This window comes from Notolabrus celidotus, chromosome 11 (assembly GCF_009762535.1).
Source record: "Notolabrus celidotus isolate fNotCel1 chromosome 11, fNotCel1.pri, whole genome shotgun sequence".
NCBI lineage: Eukaryota > Metazoa > Chordata > Actinopteri > Labriformes > Labridae > Notolabrus > Notolabrus celidotus.
This window is the reverse complement of record NC_048282.1, coordinates 7,634,455-7,656,458: the sequence shown is the minus strand read 5'-3', so window position 1 is coordinate 7,656,458 and position 22,004 is coordinate 7,634,455. Positions and strand designations below refer to the sequence as shown.

Genomic DNA, 22,004 nt, shown 5'->3' with positions numbered 1-22,004 from the left:
TTCAGTGAGATCTACAAATGATTACTAGTCCACAGATGTACATGTGGTTAATAATATGTGAAGAGAGGACTGGTGGAGGGAACAGACACTGTGTACACCAGTAACACAGCATTAAGCTGAGATGTCAGAGTGCAGCAGGCCTCTGGTGCAGATCTTACTACACACATTTTTACTACTACTTGAATTTATAAATATATTTCTTATCGTTTTATTGTTTAGAGCTCACATTACTTGAACAGGCACACTTGTTTTTTATGTGGTCCTTATCATTTTAATAAATAAATTGTATTATTATTAATACATTTGTGGAGACCTCAAATTGATGCTGCTGTAGTTTTATGAACTTGAGATTTGAGTGGTGTTTTTTAAAATTAGTTATAGTTAATGTGTGATAATACTCTGTGTATGGCAGGATTCACAGGAAGCTACAGGCAATGACAAAGAGGGGGACAGACACATAAAATGCTCACAGCTGTTGTTGATTAAGGATAAAAAGTTGTGTGATGGACATAATCGTGTTGTAGTACTTATTTAATCTCTTACTTTGCTATAATTTAAAACAACTAGCCTAAACTTGCGCACACACTGCAAATTATTATAAAATATAAACTAAACTTCACAAAGACATTAGCGCATTGTTGTTTATTTAGTTTCAGCTTAATTTAATTCAATTAGTACAATGTTGTAATTTAATCAAAGCTTTCAATGTCGCTGCAAAATCAGTTCTCACTATTTCAATTCATAATAAACCAAACTAAAACAGTTAAAGGGATTAAATACATGTATAATATGAGGGTAAAGTGTGTGTTTCAGGGTCTGTAGTGAGTAAAAGTTGAGGCGCCTTTTCTCTCTCACTAACAACCTCAGTTTCAATCTCGCTGCTGAACAATCTCTGAGCGCTCCTGCAAACAAGCGGTTAATTTTCACGGTGGGGTTAATGGTAGTTTGTGAAAAAACATAAACAAACAAACAAAAAAAACTCGACTCTACCTGCGAGATGTCATAGCAGTCTCTGAAAGCTGTCAAGTATCCTTAAACGATCCCCTTTTACCTCCGATAAGTCGCTCTGAAGACTGAAGATCCGCTGAACCTGCGAGAGGGAGCCACACATCTCTGTCGACACGACTTCCGGTGGTGCTTTTCAAAACAAAAGGCCTGACCTGTGGGCGTAAATCGGGAGCAAGTGAATGTATCCCTTTTATTTTAAACCATTTCATTATATATCGTCTAATAGCATATAAAAAAATATATTCTCCTTCTATTTTCGACTTCTGCAAAAAGCCTTATTTATTTCCACTTTCAAAACAATTCTTATAAGGAAAAGAGTACTACAATTCTTAACCTAAGTAATTTCTTTGCTCCTAATTATTTTTTTCCATAGGTATGTTAATTAATTTCACGAGCAGAACATCCCTGAACACGTACTTACAGTTGTGCTCATAAGTGTACATACCCTGGCAGGATTTGTGATTTTTTTTGGCAATTTTTCAGAGGATATGAATGATAAGAAAAAAAAATAGAACCACAACAGGGAACAATTTACATCATAATGACAACAGAAACTACCCAAGAAATCATAAAATCTGCCAGGGTATGTAAACTTATGAGCACAACTTTTTCAAATGTAGAAATAAAAAGGATCAAATGAAAAATAATTAGCACATCTTGCTCTTTGTTGTGATTTTTAAGGTGTTATTCTGATATTTAAAAAGTTTGCATTTTCATGTTGCAGTAGGCCCAGCTTCTCTATCCTTAAGTTTGACCATAGCTCTGCGTCTTTGCAAGTGTTTCCTTTCCTGTACTGTCCTGACTAAACACAGCCAACTTGATACATCTGAAGAGCTGTTCCAGGCAGCTCCCTAGCATGTGCGAGTTAGTGTCAGTGGCTTTGTAACCTTTTACTGCAAGGGCCTAACAGATTTTTTAATTTTCAAGCGCTTATTAGCTGAGACATATTTGAAGCTGTTATTCAGATCTCATCTAAAACACCTGTGACTGCAAATGTGGGCTCATGGTCAAGTATCCAATTAAAGGTTAAAAACCCTTAACCATGTTTGGCTGCAACAAATGCTAAAATATGGTAGAAAAAATATTTATGTGACAATACTTTGAGTCCTTGCAGAAAGAAGGGACAATTTCTCTTCTAACATCTTAAACCTAAAATAACATTTTAGAAAATACAGAAATTGGATTTAAACTTGCACGTTTGTGAAAAAAGAAAAACCTGTTCTCGATGATATTTCATATACTTTTGCACATTCACTTGTAGTATTTTTCAATAGCCATTCATACATAAAGGTCTGCTATTGTCTTCTGAGAGATAAGACAAGACTCTAATACTCTCTTGATGGGACAGCCTCCAAGCTCAGAGAATATTGGAAACTGGGAGGGAGGGAGGGGGGTAGAGTAGTAATAGAGGCAGAGCAGCATTGACGTCACCCGCCTGTGGTTATCAGTGGAGGTTAATCTACTGGGGGATGGATGGGCTTATGCAATTGTCTGTGAGCTCACAGGCTTCACACGTATAGATTTGCTTTTCTACTGTTTGACCCAGTGTTGCAGCTTACACACAAACGCTGAGACCATGTAGAGGGAGTTTCTCCTCTCTGAGGAATTTCTTGTTGAAGTGGATTTTTTTTTCTCTGCCAAACACTCTGTGCTGCAGGCTGGATAGATGGGTCTGAACACAGGGTTTATTGTTGGGGCCTGGCAGTTAAAATGATCCTGTCAACAAGGGGAGGACATCACTCTCTGATCGATACCCAGTGGAAATAAATGAGGCGGGTGAGAAATAGCTGAATTGGATTTGGACTAACACGAAGTGCACATTAAGTGTTTCATACTAAACGTGATTGATACAACACTGAGGGACTTGAAAAGTAAAGTCATAACCATTTACAGGATGATTTTAAAGCTAATGGGACACCCTGGGATTCTTGTGCTCCACTTACAGGCTCTTATTTTAGGAGATAACTGGGAGAGATTATTCTTGATGTGCAGCAAAGCAGTTTGAATGCAATTTAATTCTACTACACCGCATCTGAACAACACTCTGACAAAAATGATTGATTTCAACACCAAAAAAAAAACAAAGGGGGTATAAGGCATGTCTAAAAGAGTAGGAACAAAATTTCAAATTCCTGATTTCTATACAAAAAAATAAATAGAAGATAGTTTAATTGCAATAACAATAAAACAAAGTACACATTTAGTGCATAATGGCAGTTTGTGCAGGCTTAAAATTTAGTTATTAGAACTATTTGGTGGTTCCTCGGATAGCTTTGGATACTTTGTGCTACATCATAGAGCTCATATTTTATAAGATAACGGAGAAATTACGCTTGACTTTTCACAACATAAAGAATCCAGCAGTGAAGAATGCTTGCATAGAAGAATAGAAAACTACAATCATATTTCTAAGTTTGATAAAGTGAGAGAAATATCTGAGTTGTGGTTGAAATCTGACTGAAACCACACATTTTGTGTTTAGTAGTGCCTAATGGTATTGATACAAGACAGAAAAACAAAGTCGTTAACATTTATTGGATGATCATAAGATCCTTGGAAACCTGGGGAAGTTTGTGCACCTAAGTCACACATTTTAAGAGAGAACTGGGAGGAATTGTTTGGCAAAGCAATTTAGGCTGATATTCATCTGAAAGACTGCAAAACAAACACACTGACAAATACAGCTGCTATTTGATTTTCAAACCATAAAATGTATAAGAAAAAAAGGCTGATGGCTGATACTGGATTAGCAAAAAGGCATTAGTTTTCTGTTAAAACACTGGTTTAAATGGAGAAACTCTACAACCAGGGCTTTATTAGGTAAAGACCTAACTGGCTATGAACTGTAATGTTTATGCCAGCATGTGAATGCTTCACTGCTCATTGAGGACTAAAGCTTTAAACCATGTGCATATTTACGTTGTCCAGACATTTATTGGGACGCCGGAGCTTACATCATGACACCAAGGCTGGGATTGGTAACTTAAACCCATGCATCTGCTCACCTTTTGTATGCTAACTAACAGTAAAAAAATCTAAGTTCACAAAGTTTTGTTATTGTTACGCTACAGTTGATAATTTGTCGTAGCTACAAATCCATACATGACCTGATATCTCTGCATCCTGATACAAGTTGTTTAAACAAAGAAAAATTATATTAAAAGAAGATCTGTGTTGTTTATTCTTTTCCACAGTAGCAAGAGCCACATCTTTATAACAGTGGGTGATGGTGCTCATGGAAAATGCAGTCGTCATCCTGGAAAAAAAAAATTGATTAGTCAAAGGGGGTCACCAGAATGAACACATCATGAAAGTTCCTGTCTGTGCCTTTCACTGTGAAAAAAGACTGAAAACAAAGACATTGCCTTTTTATTGGGTGACTTTGAGGTTCACTGGAAACCTTGGGGGTTTTGTGTTGCACCTTTCTGTTGCATATTTAAGAAGATAACTGGGTGAGTTATTTTTGAGTAGTGGAAAAACAATATGTGTGTTTAAGAGGAAAAAGTAACTCTACTTTAAAAAGAAGTGATTAAATTGTGGAAAAAATTACTTTTCACTTCATTTTCAACCCGTTTGAAAATGACAAGAAATGAAAGCAAGTGAAGAAGATGGAAACAATTCTAAAACGTGTAAAACCAAACAAAGCAGGGTGTGTTACATGCTGTTAAGAATGCAGGATAGAGTCAGGGATGGAAAAGGTATGACAAGGCTCTTGCACTGAAACATTGGCTTGTAATCATCGTGCAGACTCATGTCCTGTTGAGTCTAGGATGGACACAAAGGCTCAAGAGCACAAAGCTGAGTTTCCCACCCAGGGGACTGCAAACCAGGATGTCCCATCTACCCCGAGGTGGCTGCTTCTATAGGCCTGTAACCTCTGACCCCTTTTGCCTCAAGACTTTTAAATCTGTCTGTCCAGAGACTGAAAAAAATCTGGAAAGGGGAACAAAGAGGACTTTTACTGAGAGATTCAGCTGGACAGCTGGAGCCTTGTCCCAGAGAAAGAACTTTTTATTACCATGTGAACATAAAAAGATGTGAGAGAGGGACTTTATTCCTCCAAAGGGACGTAATGCAGCTTGGTTGGGGCGAGGTCTTTTATTTTTAAGTGATGAAACTGCCTGACATTTTTAGAAAACATTCCTAGAAATCATGCTGGGGTTTTCTAAGAACAGTTTCTTCCATAACTGATGATGTCTCAGACTCTTTTTTGGACTTCGGGGCTCATGTTTGGCTCAGGTTTGAAGATCTGATGAAATTTCATCCAGAGGGTTTGTTGCATAATTCATAAATCCACTTTGACCTTTTCAACAAACCTCAGTCTCCAACATGTGATACAAAAACAAGTCTTAAAATGTTCGAGCTGCCTCTGAGCTAAAGCTTCGGTTGCTCAGAACACGAATCAAAATGAGCCCTCTGTGTGAATCTTGTGTCTTCTCACACGCATATTTCACCCTGAGCAATGTCCCTTGGGTGTGAGCCATGCAGTGATCCTCTACTGCATTTATTATTTGGTTCTTTACGTTTGTTTTGATTTTTTTGACTACTTACTCTCATTAACATGAAAATGATCTGTTCCCAGAAGGACTCTTCACTGAGCAAAACTGTTTCATCAACATCATTTCATAGACTTTTAATTAACACAACACAACATGCAATGTCCTTCACTGTCATTAGCAAGGAATAAATCCAACTCATTAAATCTCAGGCTTAATGAAGAACACTCAGCACAGATTTGGGATGTGCTGAATGATGTATGAAGCTGTGCAGAGCTGCTGCACTTTTTTTCTTTTTGCTTGAATTCCAGTCTTTCAATTAGTGGCGAAGCAGCAGAGATCGCTGTAGGTGATTTGAATCATAAGAAGTAAATATCAATGAAGCTGTTTACTGATGTGTGTGCAACTGTCTGACTTCAATTGCTTTTGATTTGTAAAAACACTGTTTATCTCGGACATTTCAATCAAAGATGAGAGCAGAGACCGCTCATTAACTCGTAGCATAGACGGAAGCCTTAACTCGTAATTGCTCAAATATGCAGGTGTCTGGAATGTCAAACTGATGAAGACTGACTCTGAGAATTCACAAGAGGTTGAGCTTCTCCAATATATTATACAGTGCATAATTAAACATATCAAAAATCTCCACCCTTATAATTATAAACTATTTCAGGGTACAGGAATAGAATATGGGAGCAATTAGTTTAAAGTTTGAGCAAATAATCACTACTGGCAATTTTGCCTTGCCAACTTACAAAAAATAAAGTTTTGTGTTCATTCACATTGTCCTGCAAACCATTTGTGGCATCCTGTGTTCCTATGTCCAAGGAAAAAACCATTCACCTGCCTAGTGCATCATATATCTATCATACCTGTCCATTTATATGTCACCCAGTTCAAAAGTACAAATTTACTTCTATATTTCCATAAACAAACAAAAAACAAACAAACAAATGAATGAATGTGAAGGTATCAAAGTACACAAACATTGGGATTGGCTCCAACAATCAGAAATCTCTACCTCCACTGACCTCCAAGAACTCCATTATGTCCATAACTCAGCTGCCTGGTTACTCACCCACTCCTGCTCCGAGCTCACATCACACCCCTCACACCCATCCTTCAGCACCTCCACCTGCTCCCCATACAGCACCGAATCCACTTCAAGATCCTGCTTAAAGCCCTCAATAACCTTGCCCCCTGACCGACCTCATCAAACAGCACTCCCCATATTTGACCTAGCACCCCACCGTAGGGGGGTGGGGGTGGGGGGTGACGGGGGGCAACAGAGCCCTTGCCATTGCTGCCCTCCACACATCATCAACTCTGACTCTCTTCAATCATTTAAAATCCTTGTTAAGACCTACCCTGTCTCTGACTGGACCTTCAAAAGTATTCAGGTCTAGAACTGTTTTTTCACCATGAAATTTTTCAGTTTGTGTTGTTCAAAACTTTTTAGAAGGATTAGGACAATTCAATTTATTCTATGAGCACCAAACTTTGTATTTAAGGTTAATGGCTGAATAGTCACCAGCAGATGGAAAGAGTGATAAGAGGAGGAAACCCCAGACGAAAACTAGCAAGGGATGTTAAAACACACAAGGAGCTGAGTGAAAGAGACGTCGACCAAACTGAAGAAAACAGTTTGAAATAGGGGGGAGACAAGACCTGGGAACCAAGAAGACGGCTCTTGTCTCAACCTGTTGCGGTTCTATTTCACATAACCTACCACTCACTGTACATTATCCCTTACATATTATATGAGGTAGACTGTAAGGGTGTAAACAATAATGGATTTTGTCACCCAACAGTCCTAGCCATTAGTTTCAAAGATGATATGCTCAATCAAAAGCAGCAGTCTACATTAATCACTCTGTGTGGATCTTGGCGCCCCCTGTAGATGAAGTGTGTATCATGTGGTCACACTTAAATCACTGATCATTTGGATTTGGTAATCTTTATAAGTCCCTATCAGGTTGAAGCTATCCAGTTTATCTTTGACAAACTGGGACTAAGGAAAGCTAGATTACCTGATCCTGGATAAGAAAAGAAAAATTATGATTCCCAAATCTAGATCATTCAAACCCAGACTACAGTTTTTCAACAACCAGGCTCAAGAGACAATGTTTGTGTGCTTGCCAAGAGACAAAAGAGACAAATGATATATTATCGCTGCCATGTGGAGCTTTTGTTAAGTGATGACAGGTGGTCATTTAACAAGGGGGCGGGTCGTAAACCTAGTGTCTAGTATTATGATGTCAACCGTCACATCTCCATCCCAGCTGAGCCGACTCTGACCTGTGAGGAGGGCTAGAGCTCAGGAAAAGGTGACCCATTAGTCAAATTTACTATTTTCAAACTCTTGGTCGAAATGCACCTTATAGATTAAGAATCTCAAAGATTTTATGCAACATCAGGTTTAAATATGCATCAAAAAATTTGCAATAGTTTAAGCTTTGGAGATAAGACTGATGATGCGTCATATTTCTTTATCGTGAAGGAACCCCATCAGTTAGAAAGCAACAATAAATCGACTCAAAGAAAGGGTTTGTTTGTGTATCTAAAGCCTATTTCAATTTTTCCTCTGCACCATTTATGTCCAAAACAAAACAAACATGTTAAAGAGCTGCAATAATGCACCAGGGTAGAAAGTTGCTTAATTCAAAAAAGACATCTTAAAAAAACCTTTAAGCTCAAAGTCCACTTACTATCCCCAAAACCACATGAAAAGGTCTGAGGAACCTTTCTACCTATATCTCTATCTCTAAGTGGCTCTTGTTCAGTTTTTAGTGACAGTACTTTGTCTTGAACAGGAACCTCCAACACCATCCCTCTTCTAGAAATGATCCAACGACAGCTGTTTAATTCACTCGAGACCGTCTCACAACAAAGACCCTGTTCATCCTGACTAGGGGGGATTTGCTTTAAACTACGTTTCCCAGCAGAACATATTTCAGACAGTGTTAGAAGTCATTGATTAGACAGATTAACCCATTGTTGGTTGGGTCACAGGATGTGTTGACTACGCTGAAAGAAGAGAGTATTGAAGAATCTCAAATCAACACATGATAACAAAATCAAAGTCTGACAAGATCATTCTCTGTTTGGTTGACATTTTTATTTCATGGTGGTAGGAACACAAGACAAAGGTCATAAAGTTAGTAATGCTCAGGTCATGCCACTCTTACTCGGTGCACTGCCATTTGAGGAGGATTCCTGCAGTCAGACAGTAGTTTACAGAGGCCAGACATGGAGGGTAACCCACATGGAGACATAAATAAGGAACAGAAAATAGATTCAAAAACAGTAAATAGGTTTTTGTAAAATGCCAGAGGAGACAGTTGCAGTGTCCCCCTGTGATTTTTTAATGTGTGTATGAGCATTATTACTAATATAATTGTCATTATTATTATGCAATACTCATTTACATTATGGGGATGAGGCTAATACACTGGCTAAAGTAAGGACAGTTACATGGATGACGTCTTTGTCACCTGCTCGGAGTCCAGGTGACCAGTTTTAAGGCAATTCAAAGTTTCCACCGAAACCAAAGACTGCAACTGTCCTTATTGTTCATGAGTCCATACAAATACACAGAATTATCTCTTTTATTGAGTGTTACCACCTGAATGGATCAAATTCAAAGAGCCGTGTGGTAAAATAAGACCAGTCTGAGATTAATAGAGTAAGTAGTGGAATTTAAATGTGTACTGGGACACCAGAGAGGTGTTTGGTGCGGTGTGGACACTCAGAGCTCAAACCCACACATATCCCTCCCCCACGTACATGAGTATATCGCCGTGTGGGCAAACAGACACGTCAGAAATGGTTCCAGTGTATATTACTAAAAACATAAACCTCCACAGATCACACATTTGCTAAATTTACACTTAAAAATTGCAGGGCTGTACAAAAACAGGTTGTTTGATGATTTAAGAAGGAAAACAAAATTAACAACTTAAGAAAAAAAGGAAAAAAAGTACAAGACCATTTGATACTCGATCACAAACAAGCATGATTTTGTCTTTAAGATATTGCCAAGGTTCTCATATCAAAACAAGAGTCTTTAAGTCAGTCGTCGCAGCTTATTGTGGTTCAGCAAAAACGACTCCACGTTGCATCTGTTCACTGGATGTTACGGAATTCGCACTAGTAATACAAACCCATGCGTTGCTATGTTAATTTGCAAGTACTGTAGGATTATGCATCTTTTTCCCATTTTTGCAGCTGTTATGGCTTCTGAAGGTCACAACAACATCACAGTCTCTCTTCTCTCAAAAACAGCTGAATACAGACTCCTCCAGGAATGCTCCGAGGTCAAATACGAAAAGAAATTAAGTCTCAAGCAGAGTTTTTTTAAGCTTCTTTTGTGTTTGTGTTGATTGTTGTCTGACAGGACATTCCCAAGAGTAGAAGCACTCCTCTTTGCATCCTTTCTGTCTGTCCTTTTCTTCAGTCTTTGCTTTCAGCACCTCCTTAAGGTCAGATATGGTAACAACTCTTCCCCTGATGCACCATCAAAGTCCTGCAAAACTAACTGCTCCCAAAAAATAAAAACGGTCAAAAACGATACAGGGAATGAACAGATATAAAACATTATTCTGAGCTCTGTAGATTCTGAAATCACGTCAGTGGAGATAAGAGAAAAAAAGGAACCCTTTAAAGTCATTGCAAAAACCAAACAAACCCCCAAACAGCGACATTTTCCCGATAAGAAAGTATTTTTGAACAAAAAGTGAATATAAAAACAAACAAAACAAAAACCAGATTCAAACCAACACTGCAGAAGTGCATGCATTTATAGTGGTCATCATTAGTTCATCTGTTGATTGTAAAACAGAACGCACAATAGTACATGAGAAGCACAATTCTCCAAAGAGAACCCATCTTACATATTCACAGTCTCAGGTATTATTTATATACTCTATATTTATAACATTTATTCATGTCTATGATTCATTTCTTGACTTATGACTAATGATATGCAAGTCATCGTGGAACGCAGCGCTCTCTCTGTCTCCGTCATGTCGGCTTGCAGGGTTAGTGACTCATATTTCAAAACTAAAGGCTCTGATGGGGTTCAGATTGAGACAGGAGGGTTTTTCTTTTTTGGGCGCTGTGAGATGGGGGTTGATTGAGTGGTAACGAAAGTGTACTTTCTCACTGTAGCAGCTTGACTGATATCAGAAAAGTCCCATTAGGAAAATACAGTGGGCTGAATACAGAGTTTGTTGACTGGAGCTAGCTGGCTGCAGCATCAAAGAAGTGCACACAGCAGGCTGCGCTGCGTCCAGCTCTCTCAGGGAATGTATGTCTATATAATCATGGATATATAGGCCATGCTTGGGGAATGTGGACGATAGATATGGCACCAAGACAAGGCAGCAACCAGAGATCATCTGTGAGGTCCACCATTGTTCAAGTAATGAGCGAGAAAAAGGGGACAGGCTTTTTTTTAAGTTGGCGTTTGTTCTAAAACAACAAAACTGACAAGAATAAAATCTCTGTTTTTCACAGAGATGCCTGCGCTTTGAAAAAGATGAAGGGCCGCAGCAGTACGGAAAAGAAAAATGTGTTCTGTGAGTGGAGGTGCAGAAGAAAAAAGAACAAAATATATCAAACAAAAATGACATATTAATTTTCTTTCCATATAAAAAGCGATGAAAAGTATACAAAAATAGAAAATAATTACAGCAGGAGACATGGGCGCTATGGAGGGAGCGGGTAGGGAGGGTTCTTTTTTTTTTTGATTTTCTTAATATTTTGTCTCCGCCGGGTTATTTGGCAGCAGAACATTGTAATATTTTGGGGCTGTTTAGGGCGTCCTCCACCAGGTGAAGCTCCACGCCGTCCACCACCACGTCCTTGATGCAGCCAACGTAGCCGGTGCTGTAGGCCTTGGGCAACCGACGGGTCACCGCCAGCTCCTCCAGACCACCTGAGGGGAGAGAGAGAGATACAAAGATGAGTCATCTCATCAACACACATACACTCACATTAAGGACGAATGGAGACATGTCCAGAGGCATCATTTTTCGGTCTGAGGCAGGTTAAACCATTCTGTGTACTGAACTCGTAACTATCTTGTGTATTTCATCGGGCAACCAAAGTCATTAAGAACAGGCTAAGCAACCAAAAACTTTATTTTCATCTGATTCAGAAAAATCAATAGCTTTTATAGCCCTGCACACAAAATGACAAAGAAAAAACAAGTGGACAGGAAGGAACTTCCACCACAAAGACTCAAGAGTACTACCAACTAGCATGTACAGTCATGGCCAAAAGTTTTGAGAATGACACAACTATTAATTTTCACAAAGTCTGCTGTTTCAGTTTTTATAATGGCAATTTGCATATACTCTAGAATGTTATGAGGAGTGATCAGCTCAACTGCAATTAATTGCAAAGTCCCTCTTTGCCTTGAAAATGAACTTTATCACCAAAAACACATTTCCACTGCATTTCAGCCCTGCCACAAAAGGACCAGCTAACATAATTTCAATGACACACAGGTGTCACACACATTAACACAGGTGTGGGTGTTGATGAGGACAAGGCTGGCGATCAATCTGTCATGATTGAGTGACTGGACACTTTAAAAGGAAGATGGTGCATGACACCATTGTTCCTCATCTGTTAGCCATGGTTACCTGCAAGGAAACACGTGCAGCCATCATTGCATTGGACAAAAAGGGCCTAACAGGGAAGTTTATAGCAGCGAGTAAGATTGCACCTCAGTCAACCGTCTATCGAATTATCAAGAACATCAATGAGAGAGGTTCAATTGTTGCCAAACAGGCTCCAGGGCGCCCAAGAAAGTCCAGCAAGCACCAGGACCGTCTCCTGAAGGTGTTACAGCTGCGGGATCGGGCCACCACCAGTGCAGAGCTTGCTCAGGAATGGCAGCAGGCAGGTGTGAGTGCATCTGCACGCACAGTGAGGCGAAGACTTTTGGAGGAAGGCCTGGTGTCAAGGAGGGCAGCAAAGAAGCCACTTCTCTCCAGTAAAAACATCAGGGACAGACTGATATTCTGCAGAAGGTACAGGAACTGGACTGCTGAGGACTGGGGTAAAGTCACTTTCTCTGATGAATCCCCTTTCCGATTGTTTGGGGCATCTGGAGGAAGGCTTGTTTGGAGAAGACGAGGTGAGCGCTACCACCAGTCCTGTCTCTTGCCAACAGTGAAGCATCCTGAGACCATTCATGTGTGGGGTTGCTTTTCGGTCAAGGGAGTGGGCTCTCTCTCAATCTTGCCTAAAAACACAGCCATGAATAAAGAATGGTACCAGAACGTCCTCCGAGAGCAACTTCTCCCAACCATCCAAGGGCAGTTTGGTGATGAAGAATGCCTTTTCCAGCATGATGGAGCACCTTGCCATAAAGCAAAAGTCATAACAAAGAGGCTCGGGGAACAAAACATTAAGATTTTGGGCCCTTGGCCAGGAAACTCCCCAGATCTTAATCCCATTGAGAACTTGTGGTCAATCCTCAAGAGGCGGGTGGACAATCAAAAACCCACAAATTCTGACAAACTCCAAGCATTGATTATGCAAGAATGGACTGCCATCAGTCAGGATTTGGTCCAGAAGTTGATTGACAGCATGCCAGGGAGAATTGCAGAGGTCTTGAAAAAGAAGGGTCAACACTGCAAATATTGACTTATTGCATGAATTCTGTGTAATTCTCAATAAAAGCTTTTGATATTTATGAAATGCTTCTAATTGTATTTCATTATACCATAGAAACATCTGACAAAAACACCTAAAAACCCTGAAGCAGCAGACTTTGTGAAAATGTAATATTTGTGTCATTCTCAAAACTTTTGGCCATGACTGTACGTTCTACATCTGCAAAAGAGGAATGACTGTCCTCCCCAGCAGGAGGCAGAAGTCCACATTTGTCATTTGCAAAGGGAAACCAGACGACCTTGGACTGTAGATATGTATCCCCATGACTCTCACTCACCACTTGCAAAGGCCTTTTTTTAAATCTATAAATCCTTCATAGGATGTTCGTCATCTTATAAAACTTTGATTATGAACTTGACCACTGATCCTACCAAACTTGCTTCTCTTATCTATTGTTTTAAGTCTTGAATATCAAGCTAAATCAAACCAAGAGTATGTTTAATTAGAGGATGTAAATGGCACTGCTGTTTTCCTTCAAGAAGAAGAAGTTGTTGCTTGCGTTCTGTACTCACTTAAATATATTTCTGAGTTGTTGCCCTCTTATTTGACAGAACAGCCACAAACAGGGGCGACTCGTACTAACAATGCAAGACAAAAAGCTGAATCTGGGACAAAAGATGCCCACAGATGGCTCAACATTAGCCAATGGCCAACAGCTGACCTGGTATGACACTGCATCAGGACACATTTTTTTTTGTCACGCAGGCTTAAAGCTAAATTTCAAAGTCCAGTCCGAGATATCCCGATGACATCATCCCCGGATGTTTCCTCAGCTTCCCCAGATCCTCAGAAGACATTACACATCCGCTGTGTCCCCTTCACAGATCAAACACCAGGACAGGCTTTGTATGTCATTACATATTAGAACACACTAATACCATCAAAAGGCTGTACGGGAAATATTTTTGGTCGAAATGTATTTCCGGCACTAAATCGGTTGTCTGTCTTTGTCAGGTTTGGTCTTTGATTTTCCGCTTGATGACACCAGCTGACTGACACGACGGGTCGACGCTTTGTTTGTCAAACCAGCACGATCAAAGGGATGAAGAGAGACGGGCTGCACGCCAGCCACAGAAAGTTAAGATAGACGAAGAGAGGGTTCTCTAAATCTGACATGCTCTGACATAAAGGGCTCCAAAATGTGCTACAAATTACAGACGATGACAGAGTATTAAATTACGATTACCTAATATCCTCATTATTTTTAAATCTAAGCTCGCTGATGTGCTTTGAACTCCAAAAATATCATCTGTTCATTGAAAAGTGTGTTCACTACTTTAACTGCTCTTACAGCAGCTGCTCACTAATGATGGGTATCAATGCAGAGTAGATACTACTGCCTTGATTTATTAGTAGAAACAAGGAAATAAAATGATACATGTCCTGTTTGTCTGATGATTCTCCTAGCAAAGGATATTCTGCATATCAAATCATTTTAACAAACATTAAGATGCAACTCAACCCAAACTGAATCTATTTTTCTCACAGGAGGAGTTAGAAACTGCATGTACAGACACCATTAGAAGTCAAAAACTTTTGTTGCTTCACAAAATGACCATTAAAACACTTGTGCACTGGATGAAACTAAAGTCTTTTATCTATCAGTCATAAAAAGTTAAAAAAAGACTTCTCTGATATGAAATTTTCATGGATTTCTACTTCAAAGCAAATGTTCCAGCCCCTTGTACTATCCATTTCGTTTTAACTTTACTGCACTTTTTCTTCTATTTCAAATCATCCAACCTTTTTTTTTTTTTTCAAACCAAGTCTCCTAATATCTTTTTGTGGAGACTTGATGACCTAATTGCTGGGTGTATGGCTGGCTCCTTTTTTCTTTTGATGGTGTTTTGAGCGACTCTTTTGAGCCAGCACACCCAGCACTAGTCATTAGTGTCATTCTCAATAAAATCAGCATGAAACGTCTTTATTCAGAGTTTCATGAGATGGTTTCTTACTGGGAGGCAGGCTGACCCTCCATTTTTTGATGTTTTACCTGCTTGCCATCCCTGCTTTTCTCCCCCTCTCCTTCTTTCATCTGTCAGAATCTGTCTGCATCCAGTCTTTCTTTTTTTATGTGACTGCAGCTCCCTTTTTAAACCCACATCCCATCTCTCTCCTTCTCTTCCCTGTCTCCTCTCTAATCTGTTGGACTGAGGGTTCATATCCCCGCCGAGCTCTTTACATCCCTGTCTGTCCCTGCCCCCCTTTAATCGGATTGCGTGCCTCCGAATCAGGGATCGACAGGGCTAATTTCATGCGAGTTACAGATGAATTAATGATGAACAGTGAAAAGGGGATTTTAAAAGGAGTAGGGCTCTCAATGGGAGGGCTATGTGAGGATTATGTATTCTTGCTGCAGGCCCTGCGCAGCACCTGTTCCAAAGCACTGCCTCCCTGTGTGCGTGTGTGTGTTTGTATACGTGTTCCCCGAGTGCACAAGACGCACCTCTACATGCACCGAGTCTCTTAAATGTCACTCACGCTACCTCTCCTCTCAAACCTGCCTCTTTGCTGCTCTGTGCTCTGCATTTTTAAAGAAGAGTCCGACTTTATTCTGCTGCCAGTCTTCGATGTTATTTCCCAAGAATGTTCGATCCTGTGTGTTCTTTAAAAAGCGATTCCTCAGAGTCGAGTCTCGGACCAAATTGAACTGGAGGTAGATAACGGGCAAACTTTAGTCGTTTTCAATTCAGGTGAGCAGGCAACTTTTGAATATGTCAGATAGCCTTTCATTCCTCAACTCAATACCTGAATAGACTTGGACATTTTTTTCCCTGTAACTGCAATTTTTTCCCCACTGCTTATCCTCTGCAATGCCGATGAGTCCATTGCTCATTTTTTGGCAGCCTTCTTCCCGCGGATGAATGAAAAAGTACTACAGAATTACAAGTATTCCCCTGACATGATGCATGGCACTTATCACACTTTTCACACATTTTCAAGCCCTCTTCACAGACTGTGTGGAAGGAGTGGACACAAGTTCTGGTTTCAAAAGTGGAGCTAATGGAGAAGTGGCTTCAGCTTACATTCATTTTGATAGCCAGCAGGGGGCGAATTCACCGGCTGAAAGAGAAATCCAATAGTTTGAAGCCAGATGAGAAAATAACTCATCTTCTCAGTTTCAATTTCTTTCCTCTGAGAGTATCTCCTCAATGAGTGTATGATCTCAATCACAAGTTTTCTTCCAGTAGAATATTTAAAGAGAAGTTTTAAACTTAAAGTAAATGAGATAATTAAAGCTTCTGTGAGGACTTTTACAGGCTGAAATAAATACTAATGCCTCTTCATGACCTACAAAAACAAACCAGACCATTGGCAACAAGGTTGACTCATGCTATGCAATTATTTTTGATATCTGAAACCACTGCCATAAGGTTGGAGTGAGGCGAAGTGATTAAGCTGCTAAAACAGCCTAATTAAACATTTTCAACCACAAAGATTCTCGATGGATGAAACATTTGAATCTTAAAAATTAGCAGGGTGAGATTAATTTAGTTGAAAACACTTTCACATGTTAAGGACAAATCTGCACAGACAGAAGAGGCACCACTCTGTCCCTCGTAGGAGCCTTGTGCTGGTTTTGCAGAAGGTGTTGTTACCTGTGACAATTCTAAAAACGGTTCCTTCTGGTTCCAATAGTGTACAAAAGGCCAAACTCAGAGCTCAAAATTGGAGTTCAAACACAAAGGGTGATGTCACGATAGCTTCGTCCACTCCTTTCATTCAGTCTCTGGTCTAAATTATATATTTTTTTCAGATGAAGCAGAACCTACCCAACCACAGCGCTCCGTCTGTGTCCAGCTGTGTTGCTGCCAAAGGTGATGACCCTGTTACTGCTGCCTCGTTGCCGACCTGTAGAGAGCCGTCTCTAAGTGCTCTGAGGAGGAGGAGAAAGAAGAGGAGAGATGCAGTTTGAAGTCAGTCTGATGCGTGCAAGTCATACTGAAACTAGAGATTGGGAATCAACAGAGGCTCAATAACGTGATATCATCATGGTAGTTTGGTTATAATGTTGTTTTAAAATACTCGCACTATGGATGATAGTTGCTGTATGCTGTTGTTGTGAAAAATGGGATCGTCAATCTGATAGAAAAACAGACACTATCATGAAACCTGCCTTTAATGAAGCATGCAACATTATATCACAGTCCATATTATACATCTTTACTGAAGGAAAAGCATCGTTAGACATATTTTAAAAAGGCTCCTTGATCAAAAAAGGAATGCAGCCTCTTTTTGTAGCAAATATTAGCAAAATCACCTGAATAAATATAGAGTGAGTGGACCATAGTTGTGTCTGCTAAATAATGCAGGATTACCACACAGCTTCATGATGTATCTTTTTAATCTTAACCTAACCAGTTTGGTGCAGATAGTAGTTTCTGTGTTAAATCTTTTGAGCTCTTTGCATTCAATAGGATGGCTGGAGGAGAAACATTTGGAGGGAGAGAGAGTGAGGGAGGAAATGCTCTGAATATGGACAGGGTCAGGTGTCCAACCTGCGACCTGTGCGACAAGGGCTGCGGACTCTGTACACGGGGCGCCTAATTCCAACTGAGCTTTACGAGCACTCTCTATTTGTATTATTTCAATGTTTGCATTTTATTTTTAAAGCTATAGGACAGCTGAAGAGAGACAGAAAATGTGGGGAGTAGAGAATCGTGAGGACATGCAGTAGATGGTCAAGGCTGTAATCGAACCTGCAACCTATGCGATGAGGGCTATAGCCTCTGTGTATTGGGCGCACGCTTAGACCGTCAGGCAAACTGCTCCCCATTTCATTGTTTTAATTTTTAAGGAAACACAGATCAGATAAGGGCTGGGACATTCAGAGAAAAGCACAAACAGGTACACAACATAACGTTTACAAAGAAGTTCTGACAAGACTTGTTCAAAAAATTCCAAAATGTCTAATGAGGTAGAAAATTACAACTCAAACATTAATGAACTATAAATAATAAACAAACCATGATACATTTGATATACAAACAAACTTTGCAGAGGGTTAAAGGTGTTTAAGTGACGACACATTATTCAGTGATGTGGAGATTCCTCTGGAGCCAACATTTTGTAGTTGTTTCTAAACTTTTCACAAATCTTCAGAAGCTATGCGTCACTTTACTTTAGAGACCTTTAGGAATATTTCCAAGGTACAAAAGGTTAGAAAAGTTTCAGGTCCAGAATTTCTTCAGAGAATTTCTGTAAATAGCATTCTCACTTAATGTGAAGCATCAGTCCTCTGCCAGCACACTAAGCACGCACATCACTGCCTTCGCCAAGCAGCGTTCTTAATGTGCCCGTCTATCAGCTAACAGATGCCTTTAGAGCCCCATTCAATTTTGGTGTCTCTGCTTTAGCACACACTTAAGAATTGTGACGACGGAGCTGATTCAAAGCTTCTACAGATGGCTTCCAACAGAGGGAGTGTCATTAAAGGCAACAACAAACACAGATAGTTATGTAACTTATGTGAGCCGCTGCATCTTCCAGCAATGCATGAGGTCTCCCCTCTCTAAGCCCCGGGATGAGATTTGGCCAAATCCCTGTTTGAAATGGATGCAGCGGCTTTTTCCAGGATCGATTATTCTTGCCTTACATGATGAAACAAATCTAATTATCCCCCCTGCCTCTATTCGCAGCCATGATGAAAGCAATAAAGCAGATACCACGTGGAAGGTGTTAAGTGGGTCATTTTCAAAGTTCAGCCAGTTAATTTGTTTCTAATGAAGGAATCCATTAAAGTGACATCACCGCGTGACAAAAAGTAATATGTGCCAGGTTTTTCTTATACCTGGGATTTATTATTCATGATCTCAACTAAACCCTGTTTTAATGTGTCTAGTTAACAGGTTATTTATGTATTAATATACTGCAGACACATGCTATATGTGTTAAAGTGTGGAGGTTGACGACACTGAATCACAAAGTGAAGAAAGCGAGAAAGATGGCAGCAAAAAGCATCTGGTGTGAGGCTTTTACTTCATTTTGTTTCTGTTTTAGATTGTGGGAACACACCTTCATATAAACACAGTGACTGATGATAATAGCCACTTTCTGTGCTTTCATGATGCACATTTCTAAATCAATTTGTGTTGAATGAAATAAGTGAAAACAGGATGAGAAACTGAATCTCTCTTTCCTTCGTCTCTTTTTCATCCTGTTCTCTTCTATCGTCTGTTTTCTTGTTTTCAGTGTTGCTGTATTGACTTTCTCTCCTGGTATAAACCTTTTTGCCTTGGCTCAGTTTTGTAAATGCTGCTTCATGAATACAGGCACCCTGCCTTTCCACAGTGTACAGTGAGTGTGAAAGCAGGTTAGCAGGTTAATCCGTCCATGTATGTTATCATATTTCCAGGATATATTCTCTATAATGTGCCAAAGTGTGTTAGGATGTTGCCACACGTTCTCCCTTTTTTAAACATCTATCAATTTGTTTAAGCAATTTGTTGCACAAAGCGTCACACTCGCGCATGATGAAGCGTAATAAGAACTTTAATCTGGAGCTAATCAGAGTCATCGCAATGCAGCCGAACACCGTGTAGCAGAGGATTCACGCAAGAAATCACACACGTTACAGCAACACTAATACAACGTAGATTAAGTATAATCCTGGTCTACAGCGTAAATGCCTCCATCAGCTGTCTTACCTGCTGGCCTTGATGCGTATCCAGCGGTTGGTGTCGACACGCACCGAGGAGCGCAGCACCACCGGCTTGGAGCCCAAGTCGTATGTCATCTGGACGTGTCCGTCCACGATGGCCAGGGCGATGTAGTCAGATCGCTCCACGCCCTTCCCGCTCCATAGCACCAGACCCTGCGTCGCCTCTGTGCGGATGCTCAGCTCGAATTTGTTCACCAGCAGAGCTTTCTCACTACAAGAACAGAACATACATCAGTTACATTTTGGTCTCATTCATCTACACGGGATCTTTTCTCTGACTCTAAGCTGATGCTGATCAGTTTATGTGTGTGACATTTGGAGTAGGGAATATGAAGCAAACGGCCTCTGCTGGTATCTTGAGGGTAAATTACCCATAATTCCAGTGTGACATATGGTTCTGTGTGCTAAAACATGTAGCCAGGAAGCATTACAGTGGTTTTAAAGGATGCAGACGGAGTTTAGGAATAGCAGGGGGCTGTTTTGCTATTAGCGTTTCAAATCCCTCTGAGCCTGAACTGCAGAGCTGCTCAGAGCTCCCTGTGTTTATCTGTTATTCCGTGTGTGTGTGTGTGTGTGTGTGTGTGTGTGTGTGTGTGTGTTTGTGTGTGTGTGTGTGTGTGTGTGTGTGTGTGTGTGTGTGTGTGTGTGTGTGTGTGTGTGTGTATGTGTGTATGTGTGTGTGTATAATTGTGTGTTGTTAAGGCAGCTGTTTGATCTCGAGTCTCTTGGCTGCTACAGCTGCGGGGGTGATTTGGAAGCAGGGACTTGGCATCTTCCACCTTTCCTTAAGAGACACTGTAAGTCACTGTCACACAGAGCTGCACCTCTACTGTACTTATATATTCACACACACACACACACACACACACACGCACACACACACACACACACACACACACACACACACACACACACACACACACACACACACACACACACACACACACACACACACACACACACACACACACACACCATCTCAATCTATTACTGCATACAGAAACACTCTTACAATTCTCCACTGTTGGTTTGTATCCAGCAGAGGTTCAGCAGACATCCAGGGAATCATACCTGCGTGCATGTGTGTTTGTGTGATTGTGTGCACGTCATCAATCAGCATCTGTGCAATTGTGTGCACATCTGCTACATGGATCGGTTTCATCAGAGGGTATTTTAACACAAAGACAAGGACAAGGTGAGGACACAAACGACAGAGAACCAATGACAAGTGGATAAAAGAAAAGGACTAAGGGCAGCACAGAGCTGGAGACAAAGATTAGGCAAGACGAGACAACAAGACAAAGGAGTCAGCACAGCAGGCAAAGAGGCTCATGGGAGTACAAAAAGAGGACAGGAAATGGGAGAGGGTAAAGAGAAACTGAGTATAGAAACATCTCCTTTCACTGTAAGAAGTATTTTCTTGTTTTCTCTGAGGGTTTGTTTCTTATCAGTGAGTGAATAAAGAGCACCACATATAGAAGCAATGGATGTGGTTGAACTTTGAAGTTCTTGAAATGTGTTTACAGCTTAGCACAAGAGTGTTGTTTGTTCACCTCAGCAGGAGAGGGGGAACATCCAGATCACATTTAGCTTATCCTTCAAAAACACGCTCAGGTTGGAAACTTTGACCCCCTTAATGAACTTTATCTACTGAGGTTAACAGGATGAAAAGATATTACCAAATATGTTTTTCTCCAAGGAGAGAAAAAAGCATAAACACAGCTCGGTGAACCCTCTCCTGGCAAACCCTCTAAGAGCTTACAGAGCCCAATAAATCTCCATCCGAGAGGCTTGTCAGTGATAAGGTCAAGGTTATTAAAAGTGCTGAATATATCATGAATAAAACAACATGGGCACAGAGCCGTCGAGAACTCAAACACACCTCTGGCTTCATAGTTTTCTGGTGTGTCGCTGTTCTGTTTTTGTAAATGTAGAGATGTTATCTCCTCCTTATATGTATTCTAATTCTCAGATAGCTTTCCCAAAGTGATGTTCTCCATTTGAACTCTAGGTGGCAGTAGTGGTTAGAATAAAAAGAAGCCATCAGGTAGGACTGCTGCTGCAAAGAGGATGCAGTTCTGCTTGGTTTTGTACCATCATCAGAGCTCTGAGCTTCAGGATTAATTGGAGCTTATGCAGAGAGGATGATG

At 40.3% G+C, this 22,004-nt stretch overlaps 2 protein-coding genes across 6 annotated transcripts in view; both read right to left on the bottom strand.

The window, feature by feature from the left end:
• The window catches only part of ptpn11b (protein tyrosine phosphatase non-receptor type 11b), a 51,816-nt gene extending 50,671 nt beyond the window's left edge, over nt 1-1,145 (bottom strand). For both annotated transcript variants that reach the window (XM_034695966.1, XM_034695967.1), the window contains exon 1: nt 991-1,145. In XM_034695966.1, the coding sequence (XP_034551857.1) occupies nt 991-1,004 (14 nt within the window). In that variant the 5' untranslated portion in view covers nt 1,005-1,145. The remainder of the gene's footprint in view (nt 1-990) is intronic.
• A 7,455-nt stretch (nt 1,146-8,600) lies between these two features.
• Nucleotides 8,601-22,004, bottom strand: part of agrn (agrin) — a 349,201-nt gene continuing 335,797 nt past the window's right edge. For all 4 annotated transcript variants that reach the window (XM_034695805.1, XM_034695804.1, XM_034695803.1 and 1 more), the window contains 3 exons: nt 19,841-20,065; nt 16,967-17,070; nt 8,601-11,442 (listed from right to left, as the gene is read on the bottom strand). In XM_034695805.1, coding sequence (XP_034551696.1) covers nt 11,282-11,442; nt 16,967-17,070; nt 19,841-20,065 — 490 coding nt within the window. In that variant the 3' untranslated portion in view covers nt 8,601-11,281. The remainder of the gene's footprint in view (nt 11,443-16,966; nt 17,071-19,840; nt 20,066-22,004) is intronic.